This window comes from Penicillium subrubescens, assembly GCF_028828155.1.
Source record: "Penicillium subrubescens strain IBT 31985 chromosome Unknown utg000001l_segment0_segment0, whole genome shotgun sequence".
In the NCBI taxonomy this organism is placed as follows: Eukaryota; Fungi; Ascomycota; class Eurotiomycetes; order Eurotiales; family Aspergillaceae; genus Penicillium; species Penicillium subrubescens.
This window is the reverse complement of record NW_026643151.1, coordinates 864,927-888,330: the sequence shown is the minus strand read 5'-3', so window position 1 is coordinate 888,330 and position 23,404 is coordinate 864,927. Positions and strand designations below refer to the sequence as shown.

The 23,404-nt window shown below is 49.2% G+C and overlaps 5 protein-coding genes across 5 annotated transcripts; 2 read left to right on the top strand and 3 right to left on the bottom strand.

The window, feature by feature from the left end:
• Positions 1 to 3,801: 3,801 nt before the first annotated feature.
• N7473_000269 (TRAPP subunit BET5) lies at positions 3,802 to 4,555 on the bottom strand (the record flags this gene model as incomplete). Its single annotated transcript, XM_057146209.1, has 5 exons — positions 3,802 to 3,819; positions 3,895 to 3,983; positions 4,045 to 4,190; positions 4,261 to 4,462; positions 4,519 to 4,555. The coding sequence occupies 5 exons, from the start codon at positions 4,553 to 4,555 to the stop codon at positions 3,802 to 3,804; spliced, it is 492 nt and encodes a 163-aa protein (XP_057014095.1).
• A 418-nt stretch (positions 4,556 to 4,973) lies between these two features.
• On the top strand, positions 4,974 to 7,899 carry N7473_000268 (serine/threonine-protein kinase; the record flags this gene model as incomplete). The annotated part of the gene is made up of 6 exons (XM_057146208.1): positions 4,974 to 5,074; positions 5,167 to 5,236; positions 5,312 to 5,461; positions 5,583 to 6,377; positions 6,443 to 6,580; positions 6,634 to 7,899. The coding sequence occupies 6 exons, from the start codon at positions 4,974 to 4,976 to the stop codon at positions 7,897 to 7,899; spliced, it is 2,520 nt and encodes an 839-aa protein (XP_057014094.1).
• Positions 7,900 to 10,464: 2,565 nt separating this feature from the next.
• N7473_000267 (putative AT DNA binding protein) lies at positions 10,465 to 11,898 on the bottom strand (the record flags this gene model as incomplete). The annotated part of the gene is made up of 3 exons (XM_057146207.1): positions 10,465 to 11,579; positions 11,677 to 11,791; positions 11,857 to 11,898. 3 exons carry the CDS (start codon positions 11,896 to 11,898, stop codon positions 10,465 to 10,467), a joined length of 1,272 nt encoding a protein of 423 aa, XP_057014093.1.
• Positions 11,899 to 16,671: 4,773 nt separating this feature from the next.
• On the top strand, positions 16,672 to 19,920 carry set2 (SET and WW domain protein; the record flags this gene model as incomplete). Its single annotated transcript, XM_057146206.1, has 4 exons — positions 16,672 to 17,149; positions 17,421 to 19,087; positions 19,165 to 19,245; positions 19,300 to 19,920. The coding sequence occupies 4 exons, from the start codon at positions 16,672 to 16,674 to the stop codon at positions 19,918 to 19,920; spliced, it is 2,847 nt and encodes a 948-aa protein (XP_057014092.1).
• Positions 19,921 to 21,474: 1,554 nt separating this feature from the next.
• Positions 21,475 to 23,118, bottom strand: N7473_000265 (translation initiation factor 6). The gene is made up of 3 exons (XM_057146205.1): positions 22,940 to 23,118; positions 22,479 to 22,826; positions 21,475 to 22,356 (listed from the first exon to the last, which is right to left on the bottom strand). The coding sequence occupies exons 1-3, from the start codon at positions 22,972 to 22,974 to the stop codon at positions 21,999 to 22,001; spliced, it is 741 nt and encodes a 246-aa protein (XP_057014091.1). The 5' UTR covers positions 22,975 to 23,118; the 3' UTR covers positions 21,475 to 21,998.
• Positions 23,119 to 23,404: the final 286 nt, after the last annotated feature.

Sequence of the window (23,404 nt, the reverse complement as noted above, 5' to 3'; positions counted from 1 at the left end):
GTTGGACCCCACGCTTAGATTTGGATGGCCCGATGGGGAGATGTGCATCCCCGGGTTTTTGTGAGGGTGATCCGCCGGGCGGATGGCCTGAGTGGGTTCGATTCGGTTTCTTTGTGCTGGGAGAGGTTTGTTGCGGCGATCAGATTGAGTATGGTTGTTACTTCTTTTTCTAGTAGAAATTGGTATAGCGGTGCGTATATACTGACTAGGAAGGTATAAGCAGTTCTATACATCGATTACTGAACAGATCGTAGGCTCTACGTGTCGATTATATAGACGAAATGTCTATAATGAGGTGCTTAGAGGCTGTTTCATATTTCCTATCTACTATATTTGCTGTTAGGAGGCGCAGTAACAGAGCCAAGATCTATCATCAGTGTCACTACTGGTGAGGAGGGGTAGAGTAGATCCCCTTCGCGCCGGGGAGTGCCTTAGTGACTTTAGAATGTATAGATTTACGGTAGTCACAACATGTATCCCTGTATTAGGGCAAGCTCGTCGCATGCCAGTTTAGACTTCCGACTTGAGACGGCACACAGATTACCCCGGATTATTGTCGCCTGACTTGTCACTCGTGGGGTTTGCTCAGCGCAGAGTTTAGGTCAAGGCATTTGTATCATCCCCGCCATGATTGATGCGAATATACAAGCCATAACTAGATAGGTCTACTTGTCGCTGGAGAATTGTAGCTTTCATGGTAGATAGTTAACTATGGTTGTTCCACCGTACAATAATCTCATTTGCAGAAACAGCCACAACAACATTAATCCGGGGCAACCTCGGCATCTATGGTTAGGCCCGTCACCCATGGCTCTCTGCCCGGGGCACATGCGCCAAAAAGGTAACCCGGAGGAGAAACCAACCCCCTCGAAAATATTAAATCAAAAAGGAAAAACGAGATACAAGATCAAAAAAGAAAGCAAGAACAAATAGCCATTCAACATATTCGAGTGACACTTTCATCTGAGTTATCGTTGAACAACCATTCTGAGCTCCTCCGTCCTCCATCGCAATTAAACTACGAGGCATTTGTTCCTCACCAATCAGCGCCTGCAAAACCGGAGGAGAGGGGCTTGTCCGATTTGCTTATTAATGTACGATATAGCCCTGAAGGGGATGCCGGGTTGTGTGTGCCATGCAGATGCAATGCAGATTTGCTTTTGTTTGCTTGGACTTTCCAAGATGGAAAGTTTTCTGTTTCTTTTCTTTTTCGCGCTGTGGTGGCAGCTTGGTTTTTCCTTGGCTTTGGCGGAATGCGAATGTTGGATTGGTAGGAATCAATGTGCTCGATACCTATGGAGGAGAAGTATCAAACGAGGGTATTCTGTTTACTTGAATCATATCTTTCTGTATGATGTATCTGTGTATGTGTATTCTGATTCTATACAGTTACATTTACGGGTTCTTATGGGTATGGTAGTGAAACTGAAAAAGAATACGGGATTCTTAAGATCAGAAGCAGAACCCACCAGCTGGAAGCAGCTTCTCCTGTAGCTAGTCTGATATGGCAGGTCACACACCCCGAGTACCAAGTACAAGCACGAATACCCCCATAGGCCCGTCCTGTCGACTTTGAGATCCCGTCCACACATGTCAAGTCCCCTCTGTCTCAGTCTCAGTCTTAGTTTAGTCTCCGCCCCTTTGAACCACAAGCACCACCGCTTACCCCACTATCCAAGCGCGAGCCACCCAGTGCCACGAGCACGGCCGGGGAGGTTAGGTTAACTCTACGCAGTCCTTCCACACACACACCAACAATACAGTAGAAACATTAATATACACTTCGTACCTATGTACCATGTACAATTGTAATAAGTACCAGGGGTAAGAGGGGAAAGGAAACATTAAACGAACCAAAATAAAGCTTCCCACTGGACCGACGGCACGGCCGAGTCCAACCGTGTCTTGTCTTGCTGACCGCCATTTTCGGGGTTGCGTATTCCGGGACACACAACTTGCTGCTTTTCGCGATTTGAAGCTCGTGGCCTGGCTTATCTGGTTGGCAAGGTTATTTGTCAGATGTGGTAGTAGCATGTGCTTTGGTTACACTTGACTAAAGTTGGGAGATTTGTTCTGGGGGTAAAGTTGGTTGGTGGCCGACTTGTCCTGGAAAGAATGAGAATGAGGTAGTAGCTATCAAGGACGAGCTTGAGATAAGCTGTGGCCGAGCTGAGCTTCGATATCTGCAGGGAGCTTGGAAGCTTATGCGTAGTGGCTGGTGCGGTGCTCATTGGCGTGTCTGGGCGTGGATGGTAGGTACATCCCATCCATATCGTATTGAGAATTCGCCTTTGATATGTGTAATCCATGCACACAGATGCAATCTCCTATTACCAATACCAACATATCCTATTGCTGTAGTTGACAGCCATCATATAGTAGATTCAGTTTCCAATTCTAACCCCAACTCTTATCCAATTCACCTCGTTACCACGTACCGCTCACCTCCACCTCCAGCCTCCGGTATTTGTATCCCTATATCAGCCCAGACTATAACCCAACTCTGCATCGTGCATCGAATCAGCGGTCCCTGCCCTGCACCAGGATGCACCACACTGCGCCTAGCCTTGGCGAGGGTCGGCTTGTTAGCCTTGCAAAAACCCTCTGATAGAGGAGAAATCCACTACTGCGCAGTATGCCGCGGAGATCGTCGAGTGGAGTCGACATAGTGCTCCGTAGAGAGTCCACTGTTACTGTCTTTGGCGAATACATGCCGGAGTAATGTCTTCCTATATGGACTACTTCTACACTAATGAGATGGGGCGGTATGGATTGGAGCTCAAGGTTGGGGTGTGGTCCGGGCCGGCCCTGTGCATATTAGACTAATTCACTTGTTTTTTCTTGGGATGTGGATGTCATCCAGGATATGTGAGATGTGGGTGTATTTGGCAGAAGTTGAGACGCCGAGATACACCGGTGGTTACCGACGTTGCAATCGCAATTTGTAATTGGGAGATAATATGGAAATGATGTTCCAATAGACTTCATAGGCACGATCGAACTATACTGCGACTGCGTGTGATTTCACCAGCAGAAGGTGACACGGCTGTGTTGGTCCCTTGATAACTACGGCCACGGCGCTGCATGCATGAACCACGCCGGAGGGGCTTCAGAATCTTGCTTTGTCTGCCAAGGGCAGAGTTCCGTCATCTGACTGTTTCAACAATGCGGCTTTTTTGGCATTGACTATTTACAATGGAGTGATGATCGCGATGATGCGAGAGGATACGGATGTAGAAGGATAAAGAACGGGGACTGGACAAGGATAAGGTTGCCGACATGCCCTTTCGCAAGAGCAACGCAAGCCTCCCTTAGGGGTTCTATTCAAACACATTACTCAATGTACAATGACGTGAGAAGCTTGCAAATGCCGACATTGTTGCCCCGACCTCCAGCTATCCGAATTCTCCCGCTCTCAATTCTCACGTCTGCCCTTGTTCCTGACTGATAGTGGAGAGAGCTATGGGCAGGGGTACTGTGGGCGAACCCACTTATCGAGTACCAGCGCCGGACCACGTGGGATATCTGCCACATTGACTGGCGCCCGAATCTGATCTGAAAAGGCGGTATAGGGGCTGGTGTGTGGTTGGATGTGCAGGCGCTGGGAGGAAGACATTGCGGTATGTTACAAGTTGTCTCTTCGGTCTCCTCCCCTTTCGCATTGCTGCTTAGGCGTGACGTTGTGGGAGCTTGCTGGGTTTAGGAAACCGGCTGGCGGTGGGACGGTTTCCGATTGCCAGCTGCAGTTCTCGCGTGGCGATGCCGGCGGTGCTAATTGGCTGGTAGGAAGGCTGTTTCAAATCACGAGAGAACACGGGTCTGCTACCGGATCAGAAAACGAGTCAACAATAAAGAGGACAGTGGCGCCCCGTCTGGGGTAGAGGGTGAACTTACCACGAACTGCTCTAGTGATTCTTCGAAGAGCTCGTTGTTGACTCCTACGCCGCCTGGGTGTTCGGCAGGAGACAGAGGGTTCTTGACAACTATTTGAAACAGCGAGTGAGTCAAGGTGGTCAATTTGTAGCTTCCGAAGTCCAAACGAACCGTATTCCACGAAGAGATTGATATAGATCTGCTGGAGAGCGATGCGCATGCTGGGACTCTTAGTGTCCGTCAACATGACGAACTTGATGTTGGTCGGTGTCTCGTAGTAGTGCAGCTTGTACTGACTGGTGTTGAAGGACACGAAGCTAAATAAAGATTCCCGTATTAGTGCCTGGGAGATTCAAGATTCCGTTTTGGTAGATGTGTTCATCTCACTTGTCTTCATCGCCGCCCAGCTTGCGGACCATATTCCGCAGCGAAAAAACCGTACCAAACACCAATTTTGAGTCGTCGTCTGTAGCTCGCATCGTCTGGCCAGTTCCCGCGAGCCCAGACTGGGCTGGACTATCGGTGTTGCGTGACTTCCCCACGATCGACGCCGGGCGAGGCAGCCAGCGGCGCTTGTAGATGCATTCCGCTAGTAGAAAGACCCGTTAGCATGGTGGATCGCGCTATCCTGAGGAGATAACCTACCGTGGCGATCAAAGATATAGAACGAATAGACAGTCATGGCTGGAGGGTAATAGAGAAAGCTTAACAGGAGGTGATTTGTTGATGTTCAGGGGAGGAACTGGGCGGTGAGCGGGGGCGGTACCGATAACCTAATCAGGCCTATCGATAAAATGGAGAAAAGCCGTTGCCTGGGAAAGAGACTCCATCCGGAGACAAATGAGACTCGGACTGGGTTTTCTATTTGCTAATTTTGGAATTTTGGAATATTCTGTCTTTCCGTTTGATCTTTATTGCAGGAAGGACCAAAAAGCTTCTTTTTTTTCGCCTCGTAAGGCTGACAGCCTACATTTTGCTTGTTATCTGGCTGTCCCCCGCTCTCACCTTCCTCGACCCTCGCTACCCCACACTCACCTGGGCTTAATCCAACTGGCCTTGGGAGAACGGTTTCGTGTCTACAGCACCAGTACCTCGTTTCAATGGACGACACCGCCCTGACTCCCCTGTCCGATGTCTCTGCGGCGCCCTCGATTGACTCTCTCGATGAAGCGGGCATGCCACCGCGGCCTGCGCGCGTCACGTAAGCTTTCCCCTGTCTAGCAATGAGGCTCGCGGAGGTAGAATTACTCTTGGACGAATAGCTAATGTATATGCCTTTTCGATCTATACCAGTTCATCTGGATCTTTCGATAGTCTTCAAAGACACCGTCAACGAAACCCCCGAGCTCGGCGTCCGGTGAAGGTGGGTGGATACTTCATACCGCGCGCGAGAGAGACATTTCGGCGAGAGACTGATTCGTGTCTCATGGGCGCATAGGAAACGCTGGACGCCCGCTCCGAATATACTACGAGCCAAGACGATGGCACGGCCGAGCACCGCATCAATCAATATATCATCAAACAGGAGATTGGACGAGGGTCATTTGGTGCGGTCCACCTGGCAGCTGATCAGTTTGGCAATGAATATGTATGGACATCCTTGCTAGTGAATTGCGTTTTGGATTGTCGGTGTGGATACTTGGGAGAGAATAGGACGGCACCCGGGCGGCATTTGAACTGTGTTGTACTGACTGGATGGTCACTATCAGGCAGTGAAAGAGTTCTCCAAATCCCGGCTGAGGAAGCGCGCACAATCACATCTATTACGGCGACCGCGCGGACCTCGACGACCTGGTACGGGATTCAATTCGCCCCTACACCGCCATCCATCTCAAGACGACGATGAGAACGCAAAGAATCCGCTGTACCTGATCAAGGAGGAAATTGCAATCATGAAGAAGCTGAACCACAACAACCTGGTCTCGTTGATCGAAGTGTTGGACGACCCGACTGAGGATTCCTTATATATGGTCATGGAGATGTGCAAGAAAGGTGTTGTTATGAAGGTTGGCTTGGAAGAACGAGCCGATCCATACGACGACGAGCACTGTCGATGCTGGTTTCGCGACCTCATTTTAGGAATTGAGTACCTGCATGCACAAGGGATCGTTCATCGGGACATCAAGCCTGACAATTGTCTCGTGACCAATGACGACGTGCTGAAAGTGGTTGACTTTGGTGTCTCGGAGATGTTTGAAAAGGATTCGGACATGTTCACTGCCAAGTCGGCTGGCTCTCCGGCTTTCCTTCCACCAGAGCTGTGTGTAGTCAAGCATGGCGATGTCTCTGGCAAGGCAGCGGATATTTGGTCGATGGGAGTCACTCTATATTGTCTCAGATACGGCAAGCTCCCGTTCGAGCAGCAAAGTATCTTCGAACTATACGAGAGTATTCGAAGTGATTCTGTGGACTTTGAGGATGAGCAGGATGAGAAATTCAAGGATATGATGACTCGTATCCTTGAAAAGGACCCCGCGAAGCGTATTAAGATGCGTGATTTGAGGGTGAGTGGACGACTGGAAAACCTTCTCGCTGGTATCTCGAGTATTGACTGATATTGGATCATTAGGAACACCCTTGGGTAACTGCCAATGGAGCAGATCCTCTTCTCTCCTATGAAGAAAACACGGCACAGCTTATCGAGCCACCCACGGAGGAGGAAATGAACCTCGCTATCACCAAGAACATGGGTCATTTGCTAACTGTGGTATGTACTTGACCGAGTTAGCTCGCATGATTCCCTTCTAACCGTGAAAACAGATGAAAGCAGTAAAGAGCTTCAAGCGGTTAGTAGATCCGTCCAAGGCAGGATCAGCCTTGCAAAGTATCTTGGGTGGCGAACATGATGCTCACTTTGTGGCGCCACCTATGGAAATGGACGAGAGTGATGACTTCCCGACCGTTGGGCTGGATCCCAACGCCGAGCGTGCTTATCATCGTCGTTTCGCTGGTGGTATCAGGAAGGCTCTAGGACGGCACCCTATGCTGGCAGGTTCACATGGTCGGGACGAACCAAGCGCAGAGCGATCTCCCGCAAGCAATCCACTAGGCGTTGCATCTGGTGTAGAGGATAGTGCGACCAGCAGCCAACGGTCTAGAGGCGCCTTTGAGCCCCCAGAGAGAAAAGACTCTGGCTCCATACGAAGCGGGAGGTCAACTGGAAAAGTAGACGCCACTGGAATCCACTCTCAGTCGGCATCACCCCATCCCGCGCTTTCACGAGCTAGCTCCGCGACCACCAAGCGCAGCATGGAGGGAACGAGAGGCCATGCACGGGATCCTCTTGAAGAAGACTTCCCGTATCTCTTCATTGGTCCATCAACCTACACCGGCACGTCCCCTCAAGAACCCAGCGGGTTCAACATTGGCAGCGCCCCGACACCAATCTTCGACGAGCCCGATAGCGCAGACGATGCAATGGATCCCGCCCTGGATGCAGCCGTGGCCGACGAGCCCATGCAGATTGTCAGCGAATCCCCCGGTGCGGCAGAATTCGACATTTACGAAACGGCATACCGCAAGGAACTCGAGCGCATCAAGTCCAATACGTCCACCTTCCCTGGCGCCGGCGCCAGCCCCAAGGTGTATCTCACTCGTCGTGTAGAGGGCAAGCACGAGGTGATGAAGTTTGTCAAGGATAAGGAACTTGATGTGCAGATCGGGAGTAAGAGAGCCCTTGCGTCGTCGGGTGGCAGGTCCGCGACGGCGTTTGGCGCGGCGGTGAGTTTGTTGCGTAACCAGATGGAGCAGAAGAAGGAGGCCGATCAGAGGAGGGAGGATGATACCCCGGCGGTAGAAGAGTCAAGTCAGGGACAGGGGCAAGAGGTTGTGGAAAACTGGCAGAGTTCTCCTCCCCGTGAGCGCAGACAATCTCATCCTCCTTCCTCGTCTCTCTCGTCGCAGTCAATTCCTGGGCCTGAAGCATCGTCTTTCGAGGCAACGGGTATTCCGGCTTCGGACTCGCAGGATTCAACGGCGCAGCTGCGTCGTCTTCTCGGTCGTGCTCGTGATAAGTCTGGGGAGTAGATCGATGTTTGCTTCGTTGGAAGGGGGAGGGAAGGTAGAGAGATATGTACATAGAGGAAGGAGGTGGTCTGGAAGAGAAGGATGGATGAGATGCGGGAGAGAAAAGAACAAAACATATATGAATAGCAGGCATGACCGCACCTCGCGCTCTACTTGCTATATGAGTCACATATTCTCGATTGGCGATTTCCACGTACAGTAGCTACATCCCCTTGCATTGGACAAACCTTGAATTTGAATTTTAACATGAAGCTGCATGTGTGTACCACCTCGATGAACATCGTCTAGCCAGCACAGTTTAGTTTCTAAATTCATTCAAATATACTAGTTTCAATCAATAGCAGACATAGATACACTTCGAACCTCGCTTAGAAACAAGGCGAAAGTTCATGAATTACTCGACTCAATCACCGTGAACAAAACCTCGAGAGTTGTCCGTTTTCTATGGGCGTGACTGTGACATGACATGCGGGGGTGGTTACACAATGAGCACGCCCCTTTAGGTACATATCTCTGATCAACGAGGATCTACATGATACATGACAGGGCTGGAGTTACGGTGTGGAATGGCTGGTGTATATGTATGGTATGGTGTGGATTACATGGACAGGGTAGATGTCTGGTGGTGTCTGTTTGGCGGGGGTTCTATCTACCTGGTCTGGGTCCATTGTGTTAGTTAGGCCTTGGATTCTGGGCTCTGGATACTAGACCAGAGATCAGAGATTCGATTAGATGTTTTGACCCTGGAAATTATAGCCAAGCTTTCACGTACGACAACGATTAATATCAAGCCTGTTATATGGAGAGGAGTAGAATACTAAGTATTAACTACGCAGAATCTACCCAATAGACAATGAAAAGAAAAACAAAAGCGGCAAGTGTAAATCGCAAAGTAATATAATAAAATGCATCGCCAAAGCAAAGCCTCGACAGACGCAGAGCAGAAGAGCAAATTATGCGCTGTACATTAAAAAGGCATTCCATAATTTTACATGCGTCATAACACAGTAGAAAAGAGAAGAGAAGAAAGAAAGAGGAAGAAGGGGAAATTAACAGAACAGAGCGTGACAGGTAAAGCAGAACAATAGAGAGCTGATCTTGATTTAGTGAGCAAGTCAGGTCATCATTAGCCTGTGTACGTGACAGGCATGAAGTCGTAAAGTAAAAGAAAGGAATATAAAGGGACGTGTTGGGGTCTGTAGAAGGAAAGTGAAGAAAGCGAAGCGGAATAAAAAGGCAAAAAGACAACGTCGAGGCCTTTCTGACCAAACCAGGTCAGGTCAGTGTAGGCCCGAATGTCAGACACTGGGTACATCCACGGATGAGGGATGTCTGGGGGAAGGAATGAGGGTATTAAATAATACAAAAGGCAAGCCAGATCAAGGATGATCAGAGAAGGATGGAAAGCTGGTGTCCATCGCAAGAAGAGTAACAAATTGATCACTCTAAAAGAAGAGGAGAATGGCCGTAGCCATGAATTCTGCTCTTAGAGTGGACTGGAAACGTCATTGTCGTTGCGTTGTCGTTGTTGTGGGGTATGTCATGGGACGTCAAGATAGACATAGAGCGAATAGACAGACCACCAAAATAAGGCCAAGACGTGAACGTGAAAGAGTAGAAAGAAGCATGTAGTATCAAAAAAGCAAGGCTGATCTCGAAAAAAACAACAGTCAATACAATCAGAACAGAACAAGACAAGACAGTTTAACGTTTAACGTCAATTAAGCATAAAGCATAAAGCATTGAGCATTGAGTTCATGAAAGAGCTTGTGAAAATCGAACTCGAACTTGACGATGAGAAAAAGAAAAATGAGAAGGCTGTATTGTATGAGAAGAAGAGAGTCCATCTCTTCGTCGAGTAGGTAGTCATCATGGACACATCAGTGCCGAGTGGGCTGGGCTGGGCGAGCAGTGGAAGTCAAGCGGAGAGCGAAAGCGAAAGCGAAAAACATCGGAAGACGCGTAATCGGAAATAGACCGTGCTGGACGAGATGAGATCATTGGTAGGCATAGTGCGTAAAGTATTGCAAACTGGGAATTGTAATTGCAAGGAGTGTCGAATATTCGAAATGAACCAAAGCCGCGAAGAAAGAATTCAAGTGAAGACAAAGTCGGAGAACGAAAGAAGAAAGGATCGAATCGAGCGCAATGCAATGAAATGCAGTGCATGGCAGAGGCACAGGCAAGATGTCCAAGGTGTAAAACATAACATAACAATAAACGCAACTGGGAAACGCTGTCTATTGTTCGTCAAGAGTTCATTTCATGAATTCGAGGTCGTCGTGAGACATAGCTGCAAAACGGGGAAAGAACAGGGGTGTGGGTGTAGGCTAGGTTAGAGTAGGAACGCATCCGAAGAAAGATAGAAAGGAGGTGAAGCGAAGCAGGTCAAAAGAGAGCAAAAAAAATATACCCTCATCCTCATCTTCAGAGAAGAAGGCAAGCGCATAGTCCAGTCCGGTTCGCACGCATCCAATGTCGTCGCAAAGACCCCTTCAAGCGAGGCCCAATCCCCAGCAATATCCGATGTCATCTCGACACTAAACAGTCGCAACCAACACGCAATTACCTCAACGACTTTTCACCAGGCGTCGTACTCGACCTCCTCGCCTCAGCATAAGACCCCAACGGCGGTTCCCGTTCACGCTCCCGCTCCCTCTCCCGCTCACCACGACTAGCAACTGAGTCCCTGCGTCCACTATCCGGCGGCGAAAAGCGATCCGGCGGGATAGCGCCGTACGCGCTACGCTCACCGGGATTACTATTCAACCTTGGAAAAGGATCCGGCGGACCTAATTGCAGCGTTCCTAATTGCAAAGCATGTGGCGAGGGCAACGGGTGACCATGACCATGACCCATTTCTGTTGGTCGGGGTAGTTCGCGCATATTCGAGCCCATACTGCGAGATGGGACGTCGCGGCGCTCGCTGGAACTGGAACTAGCGTTGACATTGACATTGACATTGCCGCTGGTAGTATGTAGAGTTGGTGCTGGTGCGAGTGGTCGACTACCCGTCACATCGTAGGGAATCATCCCTGAATTAGGTCCGTGGATGGGTTGGTGCCCTGTTCCTGTTGCTGTAGCTGTGGTTGAAGCTGATGGGTATGGCGTGAGAGATGGCCCGGCTGGACTTGTTGGTGAGGGCGGGATTTTGATACGATTGGGGTTTGCGCGACGGGGTGGTGGGTAGGTTTCGCCTCGGGCTTCGGCGGCGGCTTTGCGGCGTTCTGTTTCGGCTTTGCTGGGTCGGCCGCGTTTGCGGGGTGGTTCGCCTGTGGATGTTGTGTCGAGGCGGGGGGATAGTTGGGCGGAGCTTTCGCTGCTGTATGAGGCTGTGCTGGCGGGCGGACGAGGTTTGATTGCTGGGTAGAGGGGTTTTACTTCGGCTGGGTAGAGGGGTCGTTTGCGGGTATTGGGATCTATGTTTGATGGGGTTCCTGGTGCTTCGGGGCGAGCTATTGAGACTGCAGTTGGAGCAGGTGGTGGTTGTATTGGGTGTGGGTGCTGATATTGAGGCTGGTGTTGTTGGGGATTTTGGGGATGAGGTTGTTTATGTGATTGGGGCTGGAATGGTGATTGCGATTGTGATGGCGCTTGTGATTGGGGTTGCGATTGCGATTGCGATTTCAATTGTAATTGCATGTTTTCAAAGGCCAATCGACATTGACTGAGTGAGCGGCCTATTGTTTCTCCCCCATGTTGATAGTGGTTAGTGATCAAATGGCTAGAATGGGATCAAGGCGCAGCCCTATAGTTTCAGCTTGGTTTTGATATTACCTTGAGGCAAGGGAATATGCTCCCAGTTAGGACTGATACGGAAGTCATTGATCATGCGGAGGAGATAACTGGACGGAATGCCCGCTTTCTTGAGGATTTCGCTGAGTAGAGTGTTCTATACCTGATGTTAGTATCCATATCTTTCACGTAGGGACTCTTTCGTTCTGATATAGGTCATACCTTCTCCTCCTCGGTCCATGGACTATCGGATGGGTTCGACATATCCGAACCATCAAAGCCAGCGCAAAGATGTTTCTTCAATCCGTCTGAATACCAGCAATAGTAGAGGGAGGTGAATCAGTAGGTTGATGGAGTAGAGCTACCTTCAATCTCCACCCTCGCCGTCACCGTCGTAAAAGAAAACAAGAAGATGAATAAAGCAAAGACAGCCTCCCAAGATCAATATTAAATCCGAGCGAATGGCAGCAAGTCAGTAAAGAAAGTCGTGTTGTACGCGTCCACACAAACATGCCAACCACGGTGGACAAGTTTAAACCCTCGAGGATAAGGAGAGTAAGAAGGGAAACAAGAAAAATAAATCAAAAACACGCAAAAAGGATAACTTTATGTGCCCATCCTCTTTCCACGAGGGTCAATGGTCAATCAGTAGGTCAGAAATAGGAGCAGGCAATTGGACAGAAAAAAGAGCGAGAGAAAAAATAACGATTGCTCAAAGAGGGAATCCTCAGGAATCCTCAATTGCCCAACAGAAGACCGGCGGAAGGAAGAGAGGCGAAAAAAGCGAGAACGAGAAGGAAGAGGGAAAGATCAGAAACGAGAAAGAGAAAAAAAAAACAATGATAAAAAAAGGATTCAAAATGAGAGCGACCTCAATTGAGGGCTTTACAGCCACAGGAAATAGAGGTGCAGCAAAACAAAACGCGGTCCATGAATCACCGGCTGGAAAAGATTGGCCAAAACGGACTTGAGCAGCCGGGATCGCGCAGGATGGACCGCGGCGCGTTGGACCGGAGGGAAAGCTGCAGGGTCTAAGTCGTGTTTGGGAGGGGTTGGTGTGTATGAATAATGGAGAATAAGAGAGGAGAGGATAAGAGGAGAGGGGAGGTAGATAGGTAAACAGGTAGGCGGAGTGTAGGATGAAGAAAGTAGAAAGAATAGAAAGGTTAGAAGCAGAAGCAGAAGCACGAGCAGGAAAAGAGTAGGAGAAGCAGTCGCAAATGCAGTAGCGATAGGTAGGTCGAGCGTGTAGGAGTAATGCAGTAATGCAGTAATGCAGCCAGACAGAATACTGCTAGAAAAGAAGTCGGGGCTAGAAATAATAATTACAGTACGCGAAGAAAAAGGCCAGGAAGGAGAGAGAGAGGCTAGGAAATGAAAATAGAAGACCTAAAAAGGGAATAATAATTGTAGCCCACAACTCTGGACGAGAGGTTAGTGGTGGCAGGAGAAAGAAAAGAGAGAGAGGGAAGAAATAAAAACGGGTTATTACACAAAAGAACGGGGAAATCGGGGAGTTTCATCTCTTCCAGAAGAGTTCGAGACGATACAAAATTACTAGTGAGGCACGTCGCCGGAGGGGCTCGTTCTGGACAACAAAGTACGATCGAGGGGGGAAAGAGTCCAACTGTCCAGTAAGTACATTAAGCATGTATTATTATTATTATCTTAAAGCGCTTCGACACTAGTTTTCTGGAGACACGCTAACAGGACTACTGTATGTAGACGGAGACACACTAACTCTCTAAGAGGCTAAACTGTTATGTATGTAACTAAGAAAGACTCCGTAGTACTGACTGTACATGGATGATGGAAACGGAGTCTTTGCGCGTGGAAGTGGAGACCAAATTGTACACTGCATGGCTAGTGAGGTCTGTAGGTACCACCCTCGTCATGGAGGGAAAGAACAAACTTGTAGATTTGGATAATAATGGTAGCTAGATTATTACTATGTATCTAAGTAGCCTAAATTAGGAGGCAAGTTTATCAAAAGTACTACTATCCCGCTACTGCTACAAAACAGTACAACTACTCTAATCCCTCCGTGATTTTTACTGACATGGCCAAACTCTACGAACCGCAAAAGCGACAGGGCCTGTCGAAAAGAGACTAATCAATAAACCACGCTAGCAGGGGTGAAGACAGCTCATCAGGGGAAGAAGGAAAAACAAAACCAGAAACCAGAAACCCCAGAAGATAAATAAATACGCAATTAAATAATTATTATAATGAAAATAATCCAAAATGTCGTACAGTCGGAAAACAGTTGGCCCTGACGGTCCCAGAGCCAAGGGACATCCTGCGGGAAGCCAAGTGCTTTTTCTTCCCGGTGGTAAACCGTGTAAAAGACTGGAAACTTTCCCAGTTTAGTGGCCCTCAGGGCGCGATTCGCCCCAATTGCGACCTTCTGATAGGCGCGCCCCGGCGGGTGCCCCGGGACGTTGGGTCGTCCGTGAATGGATTGTGTTTGAAGCTAGCTCCAGGGGCGGTTTAGGGTCGATCCACCTTGGGCGGTTTCTGATGAGGATTTGGGAATTTGGGAATTTGGGGGGGATTACAAGTATTATGTCCCGTGGGAGTGAGAATGGAAGATATATTAGAAAGGAAGATTTACATTGCACATTTATTGAAATAAGAGTATATGGGTTACTATTGAATGCTAATATACTATTCAGCATATACACTTTGTCTAGTACTCTTACTCACTTCCAAGATCACCCGTGCAGGGTTTAGCTTAACCAAATTGACTTACGTTCGGGACGAGGGGTCAGAGAGAAACAGGAAACGGTTTGAAGATCTTTGACCCAGCTGCCCCGCTAAGATGAATCACCGGTGTCTTCTCGGGTCGTGCCAAAGACTCCATAGTCCATACAGTATGTACTGTATACAAATGTATGTACTGTAGCTCTAGCTCCTCTAACTCGGGTTATTATTATACCCAGTGGCTATCAATGCACTGACTTTCATACAATTAACTTCCACTTAATATCTACATGGTAAAACCGCCTCCAGTAGTTCCGAGTTATACTTTGCTCGGGACCTCACTAATGTAGGTCGTCGTCAATACGGGCATCGCCATCCCGCGGGGCAACGGGATATGTACTTTGTCGCGAGAGACTAAAAAGGGGGCAAAAGTACATAACCACGATATTGATAATGTGGAAAGGATAGAGAAAGTACATCAGTATGTAGTAAATGTAGTATATCATGAGATATGAAAATGAAGAATACTTATTTTATTATGCTCTACTCAATAAAACTAGACAGATGGCACGAGGTACTAGGTAGTTAGCGTGTCGTATACGTCGCGGCTAAGTTGGGATTGCGATGAAGGTTACCTTGGCTAATGGGACTAGGTTTGTGAAATTGACTTCTAAATACTAGAGATCTACGTAGTGGTTCCTGCCAGAGTAGCCAGTGCCATGGCTGTGAAATTCAGCTAATCCGATCTGGACCAAGGTAGTCATTCTGGTGGTTCTAAGGTGATCTTGGATAGCTGTCTGTATCATGATACTTGGATGTTTAGTTATACTGTACAGTATATACTATGAGTAGACTTTGTCCTTCTTCTTCTACCAAGATGTAGACAAATCTACCCTATGATAATGATCCCTTTTCTGAATCTGAATGCCATACCCAACTAAATATTCTATCCACCTCCTCGGCTGTAATGTGATGACTATCAAGGTTTTGATCCTCCAGTAATCAAGCTTACTCTCTCTATCTCCTCTCCTCCGCTTCCCCCTCGTCCTCCTATACCTACTCCCGAATCTTTTTCTCTCCACCGATTCTTCCGAATCCAACTGAATCAGAAACGATCCTCCGGACGCACAGACACCGTTTGCATTTTCTGCACATTTCTGCACTTCTGCATCGCATTCTGACAGCCAAATAAACCTTCTCTGCAGAGTCACTCCTATCCAATCGATTTCCCGCCCAGAGTCAATCCCACAGCCTGCAGCAACCCCCCAAATCGGCTCTTCTCATCCACTCATTTTTTCGACGTCTTTCCCCTTGTCCAGGACTAAATCCTGCAGGAGACTGACGACTGACATTTTGCAGATACCTACAGACTTACGGACTTTATAGATATTACGCCACAGCGCAGTCATTTCGACTGACGACTTGACAATTGTCAACTCGATCTTACTGGCACTAATCCATTCCCCGCCCAGCATCTCCATTCTACTCCCGTCGCATCCACAGTTCGGCGCCGTGCATTTCAGGATTATGACCTCGAGTCTGCTCGGCGTCGCAGAGCCTATGACTCCTGCGATATTTCTGTATCGCGTGCAGCTGCATTCTCGCTTGCGTTGTCTAGTCTGATACCGGGGTTGTGCACCGTGTTAATCCCCCTTTTTTGCCCTGGTCGGAGTGACGCTCTGACGCGACGTGGCTCATCAACCGGGGTTGCACCACGCGTGTCAGCGCCCTAAGACAAGAGCCTCCCCGAATCTCCGCCCAGCTGGTCTGGTCTCAAAAGCATGGCCTTACCTCTTTATTCGAGATGATATCGCACTTTATCTGTGCCCATTGATTCTGGGTGATCCTTCTCGCTGTTTCGAGGATCTATGGTCTCGATCGCGCGACGCGTCTATATCGGGCCTCAGGCTGGATCAGGCTCGACTCGGCGGAGGTATCGGAGAGGCAAATCGTTCGGGAATGGGAGGATTGAGCAGAGCGAGGGTCTATAATGACTCGTCAGATCTTTCAATTCCCATGGCCATCGTTTGACATTGGAAACTGGAAACTGTTCACTTAGAAGTATCGAGGCACCGGGCGGTGAGCGCGCGCGACGGCCGGCCAGTCAGTTTAGGATTATCTTTTGAATGAAGTTGTGCATCTCTACTTTCTCCCTCTCCCTCTCTCTCTCTCTCTCTCTTACACCTCAACTTCCCTCGAGGAGTCTCCTTCTCGACTTTCTTTCTAGTATTACTCCCACTACCACCATCAACTTCATCATCACTATCACGTCTACACCCGTCTTCTCCATCTCCAACACGTCTCTCAATCCCCCACCCGTAGTCCGTGTTCGTCATGTCTGCCCATGACAACGCGGACTCCGAGCCAGCATCCACCAAGATGGACTCGCCCGCGGCAGTGAACGGCCACGGCCGCACCTCTCTCAAAAATAATGGTCACTCCTCGCGCTCTTCCCGCTCACCTCACCCCAGTCTCAAGAAAGAATCCTCCGCCGACGCCAACACACCTCCCAACGACAGTCCTGGGAAGACGCCGAGCTCCGATCCGGGCGCAGTCAAGTTCGACTCCGACATGAAGCAGGAGACCGTAGGCGGCGACATCGTCGTCAAGCAAGAACCGGGTCAACCGCCGAAGCTATCCCGAAGCTCTTCGCAGAAGGTTGCGCGAGGGCCACCGCAGCTATTCTCGCATTTGCCGGATAGCACCGCGGATGCGCTGGCTACGTTTGAACAGATTGAGTCTTGCTGGTATGCGAATAAGTACATGGGGTATACTGAGCATGCGATGGAATGCGACTGTGCTGAGGAGTGGGGTATGTCTTATTTTTTACGTCTGGTTTTGGCTTCCTCTCTATCTTGAATCGTTTGCACTGTTGCGGTGTCGCCACCTGGACCGGAGAGGGGAGAGATTTCCTCTCTTGGTGGAATCCTACATAAGGCGTTCTTCGGATGGTGCATCGCAGGAGGGCGTCTATTCCAACGGATTCGTTGCTTCCCCTTGAAACTGCCTTATACCCTCCGCGTGTGTTCCATTGTTCCATTTATAATCTTTACTAACCAATTTCATCATCTCTGTTTCAACAGACTCCGAAGCCGGTCAGAATTCAGCATGTGGTGAAGACTCCGATTGCATCAACCGGGCGACCAAGATCGAGTGCGTGGGCGACTGTGGTTGCGGACCAGATTGTCGAAACCAGCGATTTCAAAAGAAGCAATACGCGCCTGTTGCCGTCATCAAGACCGAAAAGAAAGGATTCGGATTGCGTGCAGAGGTCGACCTGGATCCGCACCAGTTGATCTTCGAATATGTCGGCGAGGTGGTCGGTGAACCTCAGTTCCGCCGTCGGATGAGACAATATGATGAAGAGGGCATCAAACACTTCTACTTTATGTCCTTGAACAAAGGTGAATTTGTGGATGCGACGAAACGAGGCAATCTCGGCCGCTTCTGCAACCATTCCTGCAACCCCAACTGCTATGTCGACAAGTGGGTGGTGGGCGAGAAGATGCGCATGGGCATTTTTGCCGAGCGTGCGGTTCAAGCTGGTGAAGAGCTCGTCTTCAACTACAACGTTGATCGATACGGTGCGGATCCACAACCGTGCTATTGCGGAGAGCCAAACTGTACAGGATTCATCGGTGGACGGACTCAGACTGAACGGGCGACCAAGCTGTCCAATGCGACTATTGAAGCCCTGGGTATTGACGATTCAGATGGCTGGGACACGGTTGTAGCTCGTCGACCCCGCAAGAAGAAGACGGAAGAAGCCGATGAAGAGTACGTGGACAGCGTGCAGCCCAAGTCGCTGGATGAGGATGGCGTGACCAAGGTCATGGCCGCACTCATGCAATGCCAGGAGAAGTGGATTGCCGTTAAACTTCTGGGGCGTATTCAACGATGCCAGGATGAGCGTGTCCGGAATCGCGTTGTCAAGATGCACGGTTATCAAATTCTCAACTCGCAGCTGGCCATGTGGAAGGAAGATCACAACGTGGTCATGCAAATTCTGGATATTCTGGACCAGTTCCCTCGTTTGACGAGGAACAAGATCATTGATTCCAAGATTGAGACGAATATCCAGCCATTGACTGAAGGCGATGATGAGCGAGTGGCAAATAAGGCCGTGGCTTTGCTAGCCAGCTGGGCTAACCTGGAGGTCGGATATCGTATTCCACGGATGAAGCGAGGCGATCAACAAGCCAAGCCAGCTGTGAACCAATTCGAGCGTCGTGAATCCGGACGAGAACAACAACAGCGATCCGCAAGTCGCTCCCCTACACCCGTGGAGCCACAGCCGCGAGGACCACATGGCGTTGGAGGTCAGCCACGACGAGACCGAAATGTACATCACCATGGAGGTGGTGGCCCTGGTGCCGGCGGACCAGCAGGCGGACGATCACGCCGAGACCGTCGCCATGATGCTCGCAATCGCCAGCCTCTACCTGAGGGCTGGTTTGCCGCAGAAACCGAGGGTCGAGTGTATTACTACACAGCAGCCGGTGCGACGCAATGGACACGGCCCACTGCTCCAGCTGCATCTGTCGCTGCTCCGAACAAGCGTAATCAGGCGCTGCAGAGCATCATCGATGGAATTGTGAACTCGCAAGAAAAGACGCCGTCTGAACAGAAGTCTGCCACGCCTGGGACGCCCCAGGCCTCGTCTGATCCACAGCCGGAGAAGAAAAAGAAGGAGGCGGATTGGTGGAAGAAGCTTTCTTTGGAGAAGCAGAAGATTCTCTATGAGAACACGGTACGTAGCTGGAAGAGCATATCTTAACTCTGTTGTGGATTTCGTCGAATCTCCTGCTGACACCATTGACCTATCAGTTGAGTCCCACCATCAAGCATGTCATGGATCGCTACAAGCACAAGCTCAAGAGAGATGATTTGAAGCGGTTTGCCAAAGAGGTACGTCTACATCTCCTTCGCTTTACAATTTACAAAGTCTAACGACTTCCCCAGATCGCCAAGAAGCTCGTGGAAGGTGATTACAAAAAGAATCGCGTCACAGACCCAACCACGATCAGTGAAAAACACCAAAAGACCGTCAAATCTTTCACCAAGGATTACTTCGACAAAGCCGTTGTCAAGCACAAGGAGCGCGAGGCCGAGAAAGCCCAGAGACGAGCCTCCTCCTCCAACCCTAATCCCACCACCACCGCTACCACAAACCACAGCACGCCACCAGACGTTAAAATGTCCGACCACTCACCCAACAACAACACACATCCCGACCCAGAACCCAGCATCGAACCTCCCACGCCCATGGACGAAGACTCTGCCACGTCCACGCTCAAGCGTAAACGCGATGATAATCCAATTACGCCTGGCGAAGACACACATCCCACTTCGGAAGTGGATAGTTCACCATCTAAGCGTCAAAAATCTACTCCTCCACCCCCGCCACCTCCACCTCCACCTATGGATACGCCCGCAGATGCAGATGAACCCGATACATCTGTCTCACCACCTTCAGCACAGGAACCAAAGTCGAAGGATTACCCCGGTGATGGCGGGCCTGATGTTGAGATGGTCGATATCCAGACCCGGCCGGCTGTTCTCAGTGTCCAGGGACAGACATAGCGCTCGCTCTCGCTTTTTGGGGTGCTATGAGGTCCTCGGTGCTCGTGCTCATGCTCATGCAGGTACTGGTGGATCCCGGTACGAAGACAGGCACAGGGGGGAGAATGGTTTGACTGTAACCCGGTGGATTCAGTCAGACTGGACTGGAATTTCTTTCTTTTTCGTCTTGTCTACCAGCTGTTCCCCCTTTCAGAATTGTTCCCAAGGGAAGGATGGGGCTTACTTAGTTTCCGATTTTTTTTCTTGAATTTGGGAGGGCAAAAGCGTTTCCTTTTCGTGTTTTTTATGCATGCATGCATGCATGGGGTGTTGATCGATATCCCCCCTCCCATTTCTTATTCTCCTTTCCCTTGCCCTGTCCTTCGCCTTTTCTTTACCTTCTAGAACGTGTCTTATCCATCCCTTCCGACCTTATCACCTGGTCCTATCCATCCATTCTCCTACCATCGTCCATCCCAACATCATCTTCCTTTTCTTCCCACATATCCCCCGCCCGTCAGACCTCAAAAGGTCAAAAAACCCACTCGGTTCATTGTACTTCCCATATTCTTGCTCTTTTCCCAGTTTTCCTGTCTCTGATTTTATTTTTGTTTCTCCACTCGCAGAGTGCGACTCGTGCGCCTGTTTTTGGGCATGCTTTTGTTCCTTGGTTCCTTTGGTCCTTTGTGACTTTTTTTCTGGCTAGCTAGGTAGCTAACGTATTTGAGAATACCCCCCGATCATAGTTGCAATTCAGGAGTTTGGGATGGTTCCCTTTTAATGTTATTGGCATTCGCATTGGGTTTTGTTCTTGTCTTTCTTTTGGAGGGCTGCTGGTGGTCACCTGTGGTTTATGTTGATAGTGTACATTCTATGTTGAATTGAACCGAACTGATCTGATCTGAACTGACCTATTACTATTGTAGTATCCTGTTCTCTTCTCTTCTCTGGAGACTGGAATGGGATATACTACGCATTGTGGATCTTATACGACAAGGCATGGGTACCTTGGTATCTGTTCTGTTCGTAGTCTTGAACCATGCCATTTGGCATGTAGCATTAGCATTAGCAGTATAGCTGGACGGGAGTACTAGCTATTCGCACGCCTCTGATTATCTACTATTCTGAACTCGGCTTTTCTGTTACAGCCGTTGTATGCAATGCAATGTGATGTGATGCTACTTTTCGGAAGAAATAGGTGACGAGTACCTATCTTCTTGATGTTTAATGAACTGACCTCCCTTTCTTAGTTATAGTTAGCCTTGGTCTCGATCAGGTCTCGGTCTCGGCCATAGCCTCAGGCTTGGGCTCGGTGATGAGAAGGCGATAGAGAGAGTAAAGTACCAGATAATCTAAGTCAAAAAAAATCAAATTCCAGTCCTAGTATAGGTAGAACTGCACTCATCATGCTCATTCTCATTCTTAGCATCAGCATGCGCGTCCATCTTTATAATTTACAAGAATTTTGATGTATGTTTCGTGTATGCCCGGTAGATACAACTCATTTCCCTATATAGTCTAGTATACTGTTTACTAATGGATAGTATAAGGTAAACTGGATATAAAAGAGGGAAATTGATATAGCGTACCCAGGAAGATCAGCCATGACATGACCACGGCCACTCAGGTTGTATGACTACCTATGACTAACCATTGTCTTTGTGTATATCAAACCAAAGACTCGGTCCTTCTCTCCAATCCCTCTCGATCATAGATACAGTACTCACCATTTACACACCATCGCCATCCTTCTACAATACATCAAACCCCAGCAAAAACAAAGAATGGTCATCAATCATCATTGCCGGACCTAAGTATGTAACCAAAAAAAAAAGAAACGAGAGAAAAAAGGACAACTCCACCCCAGAGAGTCAAGAGTCAAGTATCAAGTGTCAAGAGTGCAAGTCCGAGTCCGGGTTCATCCACCGGTGTCGGAGTCGGTGTTGATGTTGGTTGGTATTGGTGTTTAGTGCAAGACTCAAAAGTCCAGATCCAGGTCCAATATGTAGAACCCATCTCCCAAGTCCCAACAAGCCCAGACCAGCCCAAAGTCTCCCTTTTCTGAAAGACATCTTCCTCATACCGCTGCCATGACCCATCTAGTAGAAACTCTCCACAATACTCTCCTTATTAACACCCGCACCAGCACCACCAGGCGCCATCTCACCCAACCGGAAAACACTCTCAACAACACTCAACTCGGTAGCAGTCGTGTCCAAACCCGTAATAGCCAGCCAGTCATTAACGACCATACCAGCGCCGACGACGGGCGAACCGCGGTTCACGGAACCAGCCACGAGGGGAACCTGCAGGAGGGAGGAGAGTTCGTCCTGGTCGCGGATGGAGGTTTTCGGGTGCACGAGACCGCCTTGGTTGGAGAGGGCCATGTAGGAGCCGGTTAGGACGTTGTCGGCGACTGTTTGGCGGAAGACTTCGACGCCGAGGACGTCGGCGATACTAAAGGAAAAAAGAGTTAGCAGGGATTTTCACCACTGTAAAACGGGAATGAAAGTTTTCGCTTTTCCCTCCCCTCCCCAGAAGGTCAAAATTGAAAAATCTTCCCCGGGGCTTCGACGTACATCTCCTCAGTCTCCCTCTCCAAATCCGGATGCACGAGCGCAACATGGTCATTACAACAGATAACATTTCCCAGAGCACTAAGTCTCTCCTCTATCCGCTGGATCTTGACCGCATCGGGGAGAGTGTTTCGCAAATGCTGCAATTCCTGATCGGTAGTCGTTGTAGGCACAAGCAGACCATTCTTGTTTCCCACGGTCAAACGGCCGACAATTCGGGTTCCGGCGATCGTGGCGTGGCAGATGGGGATGACGTCTTGGAGTTCGGACTCGAAGACGGAGTAGAAGTTCTCCGAGGCGCCGACGGCGACGATGGCGTAGGAATTTGTTAGGCGGGCGAAGACGCCGACTCTGAGGGGGAAGAAGATTAGTTGGGGTGGTTGGTTTGGAGGGGTAGAGAAAGAGAAAGAGGAGGGGAAGGAAAGAATGGTTTGGAGGAGGGGTGTTGGAGGGGGGATACTCACTCATTTGAATTCTCGAATTGAGCGCGGACAGCCATTGTGAGTAGGTGTCCGTGTGGATGGATGTTGGTGGAGGGTATCGTGGGAGAAAAAGAGAAGAAGAGGAAGAGGAAGAGCCGTTGGAGAAAGCGATGCAAAGTCAGCGCAAAAAAGCTCGGATGCGGTGGAGACGGAAGGTGAGAGAGTGAGCAGTAAGAAGAGAATCAGACCACGAGAGTAGCTTTAAAATGAATATTGTATGAATTACACGTAGATGGGATCGAATGGGAGTATTCTTATTATTTATCTTAAATCTCTATACCTATTTACTTGCATGTATTTTCTTCTGTACAGCCCAGCAAATTCCCACTTTGCAAGAAAGCACCAAAATGTAAAAACCAAAAGCTCACGCCAATCAGCGGCCCGCGAAACTGGACCCGCTTGATGGAGTCGATCGACTCATCACCAACACAAAGTACTCGATACTCC